The sequence below is a fragment of the Thalassophryne amazonica genome, chromosome 3, assembly GCF_902500255.1.
Source record: "Thalassophryne amazonica chromosome 3, fThaAma1.1, whole genome shotgun sequence".
In the NCBI taxonomy this organism is placed as follows: Eukaryota; Metazoa; Chordata; class Actinopteri; order Batrachoidiformes; family Batrachoididae; genus Thalassophryne; species Thalassophryne amazonica.
The window spans coordinates 61,902,072-61,915,511 of record NC_047105.1 but is presented as its reverse complement, the minus strand read 5'-3'; the positions used below and the strand labels follow the sequence as shown (position 1 = coordinate 61,915,511).

The following is a 13,440-nucleotide window of genomic DNA, read 5'->3' as shown; positions in this document are numbered from 1 at the left end:
GTTTATACACTTTCTCAATCAGGCATGAACATTTTCTCACTTTTCTCTCGTGTGTAAACACTCTCAAAGTTCAAACCTTAGTAGGAAAATAATACCAAACTGTTTTCAGGCCCAAACATTTGTTTGAGAAATAAAAATAGAACGTTTTCCTATAAATAATTATGATGGCATTTAGAACTAACAAATTAATTTTAATGATCAACGAACGAGGTCGGACACATAAGAAATTATTAATAGTGACTGACCAGCATTTCACAGATCGGGTCTCTGCGTCCTGACAAACACAGTTATGAGTAGTTGTTGCCACTCTTTTCTCTTCTGGGCAACAAGATTCTTATAAACAGATACGCAGAACACAGAACACTGGAAAAAAAAAAAGGCATGCAAAATTGGACTAAATACTCCGCGAGACTCCGAGGCCACGACAGGTGAACGGTGTTATAGCGAGGGACCACTGTATTCTCTTTTCACATGTCAATAATTCTTGACATGTGGATATTTGCTCGCTCAATTAATAAGACACGCCTGGAGAAATGGCGGATATGATGTACTATCAGAGGATTTACGCTACAGAAGTGTCGGTACCACAAATAGAGATATGTAGTTTCTTAGACCAATTGGATTTGCCGTCTCTGTCAAAGGAGGACCAGGCGGTTTTGGGCAGACCAATAACAAAAGAAGAAGTAATAGCTGCAATAGAATCCCTTCAGAGCGGGAAGATGAGCGGCCCAGATGGATACGGACCGGAGTTTTACAAAATTTTTCGGGAACAATTGGTTGGACCGCTACTAAATATGTACCATTACTCAATAGGAAAGGGCACTCTCCCGACAACATTATATTCGGCAAATATATCCTTGATACTAAAGAGTGGAAAACCGGCAGATCAGTGTGGTTCTTATCGCCCAATCAGCTTGTTGAATGTGGATAGCAAGATTTTCTCAAAAATTTTAGCTAAAAGGTTAGAAGACTATTTGCCGATCCTAATCCGACCAGATCAAACGGGTTTTAATAAAAATAGACACTCCTTTAGTAATATGCGAAAGTTGTTGAATGTTATTGAACATGCTAATGCTACTAAGTCAAAGGGCCTGGTTATATCGTTGGATGCGGAGAAAGCATTTGATCGTGTGGAGTGGAATTATTTGTTTACGGTTATGGAGAAATTTGGTCTTGGCAAAATTTCATTGACATGGTCAAATTACTGTATGTTGCCCCCAAAGCAAAAATCATAGTAAATGGTATGCAAACGAAGGAATCTGAACTTGAAAGATCGACGCGCCAAGGTGATCCAATTTCTCCTCAAATTTTTGCTTTGGCAATTGAGCCACTGGCAGCGGCCATTAGAAGTCACAGTAGTATATCTGGATACAAATTGGGAGGACTGGAACATAGAATTTCTCTATATGCGGACGATGTCTTGTTGTTCATATCTAAACCTGAGATTTCAGTTCCGGCCCTCCTTTCTGTCATACAAATATTTGGCTCTCTGTCAGGGTATAAGGTAAACTTAGGGAAAACAATTGCTATGCCTTTGGGGAGTAGCAGTAAAATTGATGACTTTCCATTCACCTGGTCAGATTCCGGTTTTATGTATTTAGGTATTGAGATTATACCTAACGTCAGGGAAATTTTGAGGAAGAACATTGAATCGGTCAGTAAAAAAATCCAAGGGGACCTTGTACGATGGATGGACCTGCCTGTGTCCTGGATAGGTAGGGTGAATTTAATTAAAATGAATGTGCTACCACGTATTCTTTACCCTTTACAGATGCTCCCAGTGTGTCTAACTAAGAAGGCGATCAGGGACACTGAAAGAGATTTGGCAAAGTTTATTTGGAAAAGAAAGAAACCTAAGTTGAGTCTCAAAACTATGCAATTACCTAAGGATAAGGGAGGGGTAGCTCTCCCAAATATTATGTTTTATAATTGGGCATGCCATATCAGATGCATATACGATTGGATACAGACATATTTGAGAGGAGATGATGGCACTCTCGAATCCTGGGGATGTGCGCCCTTCTCCCTGATGAGCCAACTTATGGGGGAAAAAAACAAAAAAAAAAAACTGTATACACCAATCTGTTGATTAGTAATACTGCAAAAGTGTGGCGAGATATGTGTAAACACACCTCTGGGAGCATGGAATTACTTTCTTTGACACCTTTGTTGAATAATCCAGATTTTTCCCCAGGATTGGAGAGTGTAGTATTCCAGAGATGGTATAATATAGGAATAAGGGTGGCTGGTGATTTATTTGAGGGTGAAACTCTCAGATCTTTTGCACGAATTCAGAGCAAATACGGAGTTCCGCAGAAGGACTTCTTTGTGTACCTTCAGGCACGGCACTTTATTCAGACAGACTTTAAGACTCCCCAAGGGGCACTCTCACTGGGACCTATGGAGAAACTGCTTCGGGAGATCAAAGTTGAGAAACCCATGATTAAACAGGCCTATGGATTTCTGCAAGAACATAACCACCACAATATCCAGAAGACTGTGGGACGTTGGGAGGAAGATCTACAGCTTCAATACAAGGAAGAGGAGTGGATGGACTGTATTAGAGCTACTCATGCATTATTTGTCAGTAATAAATATAAAGAAACTCAGTACAAGATTTTACACAGACAACATAGGACACCTGTATTTCTGAATAAGATAGATCCTCATAGATCTCCTCTATGTTCCAAATGTAAAGTGGCCAATGGTACATACTTACATGCTCTCTGGAACTGCCCTAAAATAATCAAATACTGGTCTTGTGTAACTAAAGAAATTAGAGGAATGTTGAAGATGAGAATTTGTATGGATCCGGGTCAGTTTTTATTAGGTTTGCCATCTCTTAATAGGGTGAAAGATCACAATAAATCCAATCTTCTTAAAAAACTCCTATTTCTAGCACGAAAATGTATTTTATTCAATTGGGTTAAGGAGAAACCACCTACAGTAACCCAATGGTATAGGGAAATTTTCAGAATATTACCATTAGAGTGATTGAGCGCTAAATTAAGAGGCAATGAAGATAAGTATTTAAATGAATGGCAATACCTGATGGAATACTTACCCAATGATTTTAGAGATATCTTGCGGAGAGGCTCAGGCATATTTGAATGGAGAATCGTGACCCCCTCGAATGGAAGGGATCGCTGAAGATACGCTTGACTAATAATTTGTATTTAAAAGGGAAAAAATTTTTCCTTTTTTTTTCTCTCTCTCTGTATGATGTGTGTGATTGTGTTCTCAATATGTTGAAAATTCAATAAAACGTATCTTAAAAAAAAAAAAAAGACACGCCTAATCTGTCAGATTTCTTTATTTTTTAAATGTATTTCTGTATTTATTTTATTGTGACAACCGAATGGAGATGACAAAACCTGGTTGCAGCACGGGCGAATTAAGGGAATGACGAAACTACAGTTGTTATCAATTTCATTGTCTAAAACGATCACACCACATGAAGTTAAGCTCAGCGCTGCTCTGGCTCCAGGCTCGAAGTCTGGAGAAAAAGGCGAGCAGCGCTGTCTTTGCAGTCAGCGCTGTGACCACGGATCGTACTCCATAACAATCCCGCAAAGGCTGGATTTGTATTGATTATTATGTAGTATAATCAGGAAAGTGTTATTTATGTAACATTTGTATTGATTTGTATAATGGCACTGTTTATCATGTTGATCATCTTCATTTTTATGTGGATTCCAGCGCTGGTTCATTTTGGTGTATAATTTACGCCACCTCTCGACCTGGTGTATATTTTCAGCGCAGCGTACGCCAACGACCACATTGATAAATGCCAAGTAGCACAGCCGTTTTGGCGTACACCCCATATACGCTCAAATATCGCCATACGCAACGTTGATACATGAGGCCCATTGAGCACATCTTGTGAATGCCAAAACTCTTACAAGCTGAGGTGAAATTAGAAATGAACTCCAGAGATAAAATTCCCTGCGATATGCTTCAAGATGTCATGTGACAGATATCAGTGTCCAAAAGTGTATAGATTTTTTACAGCTTTATTTTTGTGGCACTTTTTTGGGGACACCCTGTACTATAACCAAGTGTCAGTTCGTGTGGGCTTATGCGCCCATCCAACCGCCAGTAAAACAGCGCACCAGACACTTTATTCTCTCCTTGTGGGTGTTGAGCTCACATGGTGACATCATGTTGTTTTTACAGGCTGAGCCAGGCCAAGACCCACAGCGGTAGACTGGGCACCAGGTACTCCTAAGGTCTGGTTCCAAGAGGGCCCAATTTCCCTAATCCAAACAAGGTGATGCTACCCATTTTTATTTCATTCATGAAGGGTCTTTTGACTAATTTAAGTAAATGAAATTTAGTATTACAAATTTCTGAATCTGTAAGAAATATTGTGAATGAATGCAAACTAGTTGGAATTATTACATTGTTAGCTTACATAGGATACAATTCATTTTACAATTCATACAGTTCATTTCACTTGATAAAAATAGTTTTTAATCATGAAAATTTTGTTTCATTTTTTAATGCTTAAATTATTTAACTCAAGTGGTTTAAAACAGTTGGTTTCCTGAAACCATTTGAGTGCATCTGAGTGGTCCAGTTTATTGTTCCTACACAAATCAGATTATTTCCCACAGTGCTGCCAGCAGTTTGCATGGTGCAGGGGGCATCTGCCATCCAATTTGGGAACCGTTTCATGGAACACCACACACTGAATGGAATGTCCATCACTCTCAGCCAGGATAACTTTCAGACTAAGGCAAGGAAAATAACCCCAGCCAATCAGTCTCTGGGTTGCCTAAACCAATTGACACAACACTTTAGAAATCGCTCTGCATAGACAACAGAATCCTTAAATCACCACTTGTAGTTGGCACATTAAGTAAAAATCTACATGCATGGCCACAACTGAAATATTCCATATTTTCTACCATGTAAATCATATATTCTATTTCATGGTAGGAGAACTCCCTACTTCAAGTATTCAGTAGTTAAGGACCTGAAAATGGGGATTTGTACTCTGTTCCCCTTGATGGTGAAGTGAGAGGATTTTGCTCCTCTGTCTGTTTGCATTGTCTTCCATTACTTTTCCCTAAAGCAGGACCTTTCTATTAACATCTGTAAACACAAACACCAAATCTTTACACAATACAGCGATTCTTGTTCAGTGCTCGGAGCTATGACGTTCATGTGCAGCGGGGGAAGAAGACACAACAAAGATGATTGCTTGGATCGCCTTGGTTTGGATGGTGTGGAAGATGTAACGGACATTTTTATCTACAACAGTTCAACATTTGGCCATATAAAGGAGACACACAAGCACCAAGAGGGGGAGGGAGAGAAAGGAGGATAGTTAACAGTCTAATTATCCACTATACTCTAACAATGTGTGTCTGTTTTCTACTGAATCAGCTGTCACGGTCACATACGTCACCACTTTGGATTACAAGACGACGACAACGACAAACATGTGAAAGAAATGCATCCTGACAGAGTCACTCAAGCCTCCACTTGGATGTTTGATAGTCCTCACACATAAGTGCACGTTTCTGATCACTGCGTTCAGCAGACATAACCTCATTGCTACTTATGTGAACTGCAAAATTGTAAGGTTTTCTTCTAAAATTGTCGCCACAGGTCACGTGTTAACTGAATCTTAACACGTTTTCATGTTAAGAAAGGAATGTAGTAACGTCAGCTTGTTCCCGCTTTCCAGATTAACTGGGACACATGTCTGGCTCCTATTGCTCTAAAGTTTTTTTTTTTTTCCTTTAAGCTGTCCAGTATTTTTCAGACAGGGAATGTTACTTGTTGTTGAAGGGGTTTTTCACAATGTACAAATTAGAGTAAAGTTAACACTCAGCACTCCAAATAAGACATGTCTCTGACCTCTAGCCAGGTACAAAAATAAGAACAAAGGGGTAAATTAAATCACTTCATCTTGTCAGTTTGAAACATTTTTCTCACCACGTATAGACACAATCGATAGATTTCTTTCCAGATTTATAATATATGCATATCTATATCATATATGTGTAGTTTTAATGAGGTACAGGCCACCTTGTTGAGAGAAAAACAAGCCAGTATGTTTAGGGGACACATTGGAGAAAAAAAAAAATCAAGCTTTTCAAGGGAGATAACCTCAAGGGAGACGGAGCATTATGTCTGTCAGACACTCCGGTGTCATTGGTATACCTGCAGGGGAAACATCTACTGTATTGTTCCGAACATAAGGCGATTAGTTCTCTTGGAAATACATTTTATTCAGGGTCTAGACCAAGGGTGGGCAGTACTGTGACATGAAGGGCCAAATCAGTGCATTTTGTTTTTTTTTGTTTTTTTTTTGTTTTTTTTGCTACTGATCATCTCAGCAGGTAATTTCACAAATAATCAGGACTTTTAATTTGAGAAGAAGAGCTCATCAGTAAAACCACCTGCTGAGGTGATCGGTTGCAAGGAAAATCTGCACTCTCTCAGCCCTTGCTGCTAACCCCTGCTCTATACTTTTACAAGTCATAAATATCTGCAACAGCAGGTGGCACCAAATACCCGTAAAACGAGTGTTCCCCAAAACTGAAGAGGCTCAGCCCATTAACTAGCTTACAGTGCTACATGACATAGAGACACAGTGATCCTCCTGAAAAGAACATGTCTCAAAAGTTGGGTAAGTCAATCAGCAACTGAGATGTTGTGATGCAGATTTTAAGCTTTTGGTGATATATACAGTAGAGTCATCAAATAATTCTCAAGCAGCCAAGAAATATAATGTGAGTGAGTAATATTAGAAGATGGTGAGCCCAAAAAAACATCTCAAACATGTGAACAGTCTGAATAATTTACTGTGGTCATAAAAGCAGCAGTGTGTCAGTACATATTTGGAAAACGATAAGAGGAGTTGCCATAACATACTTTAATTAGCATTATTTTAAAATGAAAGTATTGTCATGATTTAAAAAAAAATTGGTCTTCAAAAGTCTTTTCTGCAAAATTATGTCTTGGAAAAGGGGGGGGGCGGTTGCTTTTTAATCAAGGATGACTTATATTCGGAACAATATGGCATTATACATCTGCCACATCATACTCTATAACGGTATTTATAGTAGGAGTATCTGCAGAGGAAAATCACTTCGTGTGTGTCTTGAAGTGATCCTGACTCACAAAACCCCTTGACCAAAATGTATGTACAAAGCAGCCTTTTTTTAAGTTTATGAAACCCATTGTTGTTCAAGTCCCTCTACTGGAAAATGATTAAAAAAACACTCTTGACCAGGTCTTCTGGCACCATTTTGTTTGAGCACCAGCAGAAGCACCAGTAGAAAAATTCCTGCAACACAGAGGAGGTGCATAGGTGCATAGTCCCAGAAATTCGGAGTAATCTGACTGTTGAATGTATTCTGACCGCCCTGTGGGTGTTCTAATTGGATGGCAAATTACATTTCAAAAATTTTGAAAAAAAAGGATGCAAAAATGCATTCACTCTAATTTGACATCTGCATAGATTTTTTTTTTGACTACTTCTGATTAAAAGGAGGTAACATGGAGAGAAACAGCGATGGCAGCCGTGGCCTCACAGCCAAAACAAGCCAGAGCAGTGGAGAGTCCTGTTCACGTAGTCAAGAAAGACCTTGCTGCTGAAGACGAGCACGCTCTGAGCGTTTCCTTTCACCGACAAGAAATGATGGCACATAAAATCACTCCTATCATGTGTTTGTGGAACATGCTACACACGGATGAAAAAAAGCATCTGTTGTGTGTTGGGGGGGTTTGGCTGGATGTTTTTGTGTTGTTTTCTTTTCTTTGCTCTCCAGGTGGTATGCAAACTGGTTTTTGTCTGTGGAGAAGGTGCTGGCAGAAGAGTCCTTCACCCTCATCAGTATGATTTGCAGCACCTGTGGATGATGCTCACGTGCAAACTTAAAGACTTTCAGCTGAAGCAGATAATGAGATGGCGTTCTGCATTTAAGCCATGAGTGATTCAAGCAGAATTGCCGGGAACTCGACCTTGTGACGTTCGTTTGTGAGACGCTGAGGACCATGCCAGGGTTTGACACATCGTGCCTGTGAAGGAGGACGGGTGAGGGACACATGCTGGCAGCACACATCAGAGGTGATTGATTGTCTGAATAAGTGTAAATAGTAATTTGGTATTTTGTTACGCAGTATATTTGAACATTGATGAGAATTGTGCAGCTCGCTTCTCACGGCCGTGGCGTGCGGACTGATGATCCTCCACCTGTTGTGAGAAGCTGCTCATTTACATAAAGCTTAAATTCAGACCTGAATGTGTTGCTGATAGTGTGTGCCTTTGAAGGATATTAGTTGTAGCTGCTGACTTACCTCACCTTTTCTATCCTTCACAGAGTCGGTTTGTCGTGTCCACCTGGGGGGTGTTTGGCGGTGAACGTGAGTCCAGAAGCGCCGGGCTTCGATCCCTTTGGGCGCTGGAGAGCGCGCCGTCCTTCACTCCGCCACACAAATGCGCTTTTATGTTTGTACACTGAGTATTGCACAAAAGGGGGAAAATAAACTTGTTTTGTTTTTTGGAACCGCTTTCTGGTTATTCAGAGCTGGGTTCAGTCAGACGCAGGTCCGCTCCTCAACCCGCGTCGGCACATAACAGCATCGCTTTAAAAATGTCAAATGGGAGCTTTGAGAGGGGATGGGTCCAATGGTTAAAAAAAGTCATCACAAAGGGTAAAACTGACCAACCAAGATGGGTAATTAAATAGGAAGCACACAAATGGTTATAGGATGTGGCAGCCAGGCAGAGGGGTCAAAAGTAGCCAGGTGGGTCAACAGGGCAGTGAGGATCAAGAAACCGCGACAGGCAGGAAAGCTGACCAGCACGAGAGGAGTCAGCCAGGCAGGAGAAACAGGCAGCAAGGTAGTCATGATATGGTAGAATGACAAATACTGCGCTGATGAGGAGGAGATCTGTGCTGGTAGGGTTACAAGGGCCTGAAGAGGTGGAGACAGGAGCGTGACAGACGGGCGACGTGACCTCCAGGAGACCTCTGCGGCATAGCGTGGCAGGGACCTCACCGAGTCAATCTGGCGCGTTCACCCAAAGAAGAGGCCCCAGGTCAACTGAGGAAAAGATGAAAATATATTTTTAATAACTGGCCTCTGTTGTTATATGAAAAGTGCTTCATTAGCGTACCTGCTCATCTGCCCGTTTTCCTGCTTGACCTGCACACCCGATCACCCCTTCTCTTACCCAGTGAAGGAAAAACAAACAACAAAGGTTCCATGGCTGAGTGTTGACTGAGTGGAGGAAACAAATGATTGTGTAGTCGTAGTGACGTCATGGTATGGCTGCGCTCCTCCAGTAGCGACTGAATCATCTGTGTCAAAGATAAACACAGATGTAACGCGGCTGGTGAATTTGTTTGACAAAATGAGAACACAAAGTGAGAATTCCTCAATATATCTCACCCCTCAAAACAACATTACAGCTTTGGTTGTCACAGCGAGGATCACGCCCAGATTCCCTCTTCATCATCCTGTTTTTCGCAGTGTTGCATGGCAACAGCAGCAGGGATGAGCATGCAGGGAGAATGTAGATCACTATCAGAGAGGATGATTATCATAGCTCAAATACATCAGTGACACATAAATGTTTGACAGATTGATAAGTATGCACGTCTGAGAAAGTTTAAAAACAGCACGCATTAGAGTGCATCCCTCTACCTCAATTCAAATTTCACAAATCCATTCATATAGTTCATTAAAGTTCCTGATTCCACCCCTTTTCCCAGGTTGACAGCAAAATGTTCCACACCAGAATCAATGTGAAAAAATACATAAAGTCGCACACCTCATTTCACAGCTGGTAAATAGGGCTGGGTATCGATTCAAATTTAAAAATCGATTCAATTCCGATTCTTAACCCTCTGGAGTCTCGGTTATAATTGTGCGTTTTTGACTACTTTTGGTTTTACCTTCATAATTTACCTTAAAAAACTGTTTACCTGACCTTGTTTGGTGTAATTTTTTCCAGCACAACCCCACCTGTGTGACTTTACAGTTTTTCTTTCATTATGACATACTACATTAAAACAGTGACGCAATATTCACCCCAAAACCTAAAATTCGAATCAGAAAAAAGTTAGGGTTTTTTTTACTGTAAAAACCAGATATATGTTTAACAAACCATTTTTAGAACTTAGAATGCAAATATAAATTGTAAATCTCAAAAACATGTAAAAATGTAGCATAAACAAAGTTATATATGACAATTCACATTAAAATGCAGGAAATGCTTCAGGGTTTTTTTGTGGCTATTTACATGCATTAAGATGCCACACAAATTATATATGTGCCACTCATAAAAACAATTCCTGTAGTCCATCAGTAGCCCCCAAAAATTGTACAGATACTCCACCTCAATATCCATGTGAATTTTTCCCGAATTCCTTGTTTTTATAGCATTTTTATTGGTGTTGGTACAGACTGTTCTGATTGTGTTAGTGGCAAAAAAAAAACAATAGAAAAAGGGGTTTTGGACTGGTGGGGGGGGGGGGGGGGATCTCTACCTGGACTCCTGTGTTCTCTGTGCCTGGAGCCTGCTTGCCAGTGTGTGTCCCTGCTCTGTGCTCCAGGACTCAGCGCTGAGGCAGAGATCTGCAGCGCTTGCCAGTGGAGTCCTGGAAAAGCTGGAAAGAAAAGCGCGCGAGCCAATCCACTGTGCAGATCTGTGCACACATCGGTGGATCACCTGCACTCGTGTTCATCCAGACCAGAACAATAATGTCCACTTCAGCATCAGACTGATCACACTCTGGTTCAAACTATGATGATGCGCTCTGTGCTTTGATTGTCTTCATGCAGTTCAAAAAAAAAAAAAAAAAAGAAAAACTTGACATGTTGGTCCAAGACACGTCATTATTTTGACAAACAAAATAAATAAATTAACTACACCACAAACTAACCACACACGCAAAAGAACTCCACCACACACACTAAAAACGCACTCCAAGCACGGCAAATATCAAACAACTTTCAAAACTGACTGCTGTCTGCTTTTTGCTCCGCACGAAACCACAATTTTCTTCGCTCAGCAACCAAATTACATGGATTGGGGATCATTGTTTATTAAGTAATATATTTTACACCAGTTGTAAAGAAAAAATTGTGCTTTTTTTTTTTACTTGTTTGCTGTTGCAGACAGAGAAAGTGGAAGAAAAGTCCTGTTCGCAAATCGTGCGCACGCACACACACACACACACACATACCACACACAAGCACAGCCACGTGGGGTCTGTGGGTTGTCATCAACCCCACGTGGAGTAGGTGATTTTGTTTGGTTAGCTCCTGAGTTTTCCACCAATGGTAAACACCCCTTTCTCCTACTGAAGATGAGGGAGTGGTATTTCTTTCCAGCCCTCTCTCTCCTGCAGTAGAATGAGGAAATGAGTCATTCTTGCTGTGGGTATATGCTAAATGCACAGCAAATATGAGCATATTATCCATGAAAAAACTCATGTAAATTATTTGTCATAATTCAAGTTATGCTTAGCCTATTAGCAAAATTTAAAAAGTGGTGTACAGGCTGAGACTGAGTGGAGCGGATTGTATGCTACGTCCGCTTAATTAGGTCATGTAACTTTTTATGCAGCGGCGTGTCAGTCGACTCCAGAGAGTTAAGATTCAGAATCGATTATTTTGATTCGATTCAATATCGAGTTGGGTTAGTGTTACTAAAACCGGTTTTTGAGCTGTTACCTGATTGTCTACTTATGCAACATATTAATTCTACTTCACAAAATTTGGCCCTCAAAATGCAGGCAATAGTGTTTCAGAGAGTTATAAATTTTAAAATTTTCCAGGGGACAGCGGCCCCAGTCTCCCCTACAAAACTCACACCAGCAGCATGCCACGCAGCCAGTGCTGACGGTGCGAGGTGGAGAGGTAGTAGGAGACCGCAGCAATGAGAAAAGTTCTTCTGCAGCGGGGTGGGGTGGGGGGAGTTCTCCTAAGTTCTTCTGCAGCAGGAGAATGCTGCTATGGCAAGAGTTCTCACCACAGTCCACAACAGAGAATCTTCGTGCGCTGTCCCACAGAAATGGAATGTTATGAGGAACGAAAAAAAAAAAACTACTGTTTGAATTATAAACAGTGGATGATCCTCTTTTCTTGCCCACAACAACAGTCCCAGTAGTCATGACTGACATCTTTAAATGGCTTTGACAGAGGTTGATGAATAAATTGCTCTGCTTCGAAATCAGAACCAGTGCATCCACAATCCATGTAGAGAAATGAGCATTTAATTTTTCCTGTTACACACGGCCAACTACAGCATAATTTTTTGAGGCACGATGTTATAATACTGGCGAGAAGTGCATATATATATATATATATATATATATATATATATATATATATATATATAATCGATCTTTGGATTTATGAATCGATCTATGGGAATTAAAATGAGAATCGATTTAAAATGAGTGAATCGAGCTTTTCAATCCAGCACTACTGGAAAAAACAAATTTACAATACACTGACTCCTATGTTTCTCTGAGAAGAACTCTGAGAGTTACTGCTACTCACTACTAGTAACAGTGACCTTCATGGTAACTAGGACCTTGCGATTAGCAACAAGCCTTCACAAGCAATTTGACAGGCCTGTTTGTCTTTATTTAACATTGTGCTCATTGCGCATGTGAAACATTGCCCAACTTTCTGTGCAGCAAAGCTGTCATTTCTACCTTTCTATAAGCTGACCTGGTCTGGGGAAGGACGGTGTCCAGCATGGGGGGGTCCTCGGACTGGTCCTCCACGATGGTGAGGTGATGGATGACGTGGATGCTGGGCGTGGTGTGGGTGCTGAGGATGCTGGGGATGTGAATGCTGTGGGTGGGGACCTTGTTGCGGCGGCCCGTGTGGGTGCTGAGGGTGAGGGTGCTGCATCTGTGGATGCCCGTGCGAGTGCTGCTGGGGATGCTGAGGGTGTGGTTGGTGCGGGTGCTGTGGCTGTGGGGTGCGTGGGTGCTGTTGGTGTTGGGGAGGTGGTTGGGGGTGCTGAGGGTGCTGCTGATGAGGAGGGTGGGAGTACTGCGGCTGTGCCAGCTGTGGGTGAGGGTGCTGAGGAAGAGGCTGTGGGTGCTGCGGATGTGGAGCGTGTTGATAAGGAGATTGCTGGCCGTGGGGTGGATGGGGGTACTGGGTCTGGGGCTGAGGTTGAGGTTGAGGGTGCGGGGTTTGAGGCTGGGGATGGTGAGGACCATGTGAGTGATATTGCTCATCTTCATAATTGTCAGCTATTAGCTTCATTCTGCTTTGTGTCTGTGGAGAAAGAAAAGTGGTCAGCGCAACTCTGATGACTGGAAAACCCCACACAGCACAGAGGAGGTTTTCTGCAGAAACACATCATAGTATATTTTATTAATTAATTAATTAATTAATTTATTTATTTATTTTCCTTTTAAAGGTTGGCACGCCAAAAAAAAAAAAAAA

The 13,440-nt window shown here is 41.3% G+C and overlaps 1 protein-coding gene across 7 annotated transcripts in view; it reads right to left on the bottom strand.

Annotated features, from left to right (window-relative positions):
- Nucleotides 1-9,186: 9,186 nt before the first annotated feature.
- The window catches only part of erc2 (ELKS/RAB6-interacting/CAST family member 2), a 77,119-nt gene continuing 72,865 nt past the window's right edge, over nucleotides 9,187-13,440 (bottom strand). For 5 of the 7 annotated variants that reach the window (XM_034166480.1, XM_034166481.1, XM_034166485.1 and 2 more), the window contains 3 exons: nucleotides 12,709-13,269; nucleotides 9,415-9,482; nucleotides 9,187-9,323 (listed from right to left, as the gene is read on the bottom strand). In XM_034166480.1, coding sequence (XP_034022371.1) covers nucleotides 9,456-9,482; nucleotides 12,709-13,269 — 588 coding nt within the window. In that variant the 3' untranslated portion in view covers nucleotides 9,187-9,323; nucleotides 9,415-9,455. Of the gene's footprint in view, nucleotides 9,324-9,414; nucleotides 9,547-12,692; nucleotides 13,270-13,440 lie in introns of those variants that run through there. The other 2 variants (XR_004559562.1, XM_034166483.1) reach the window with 2 other exon arrangements.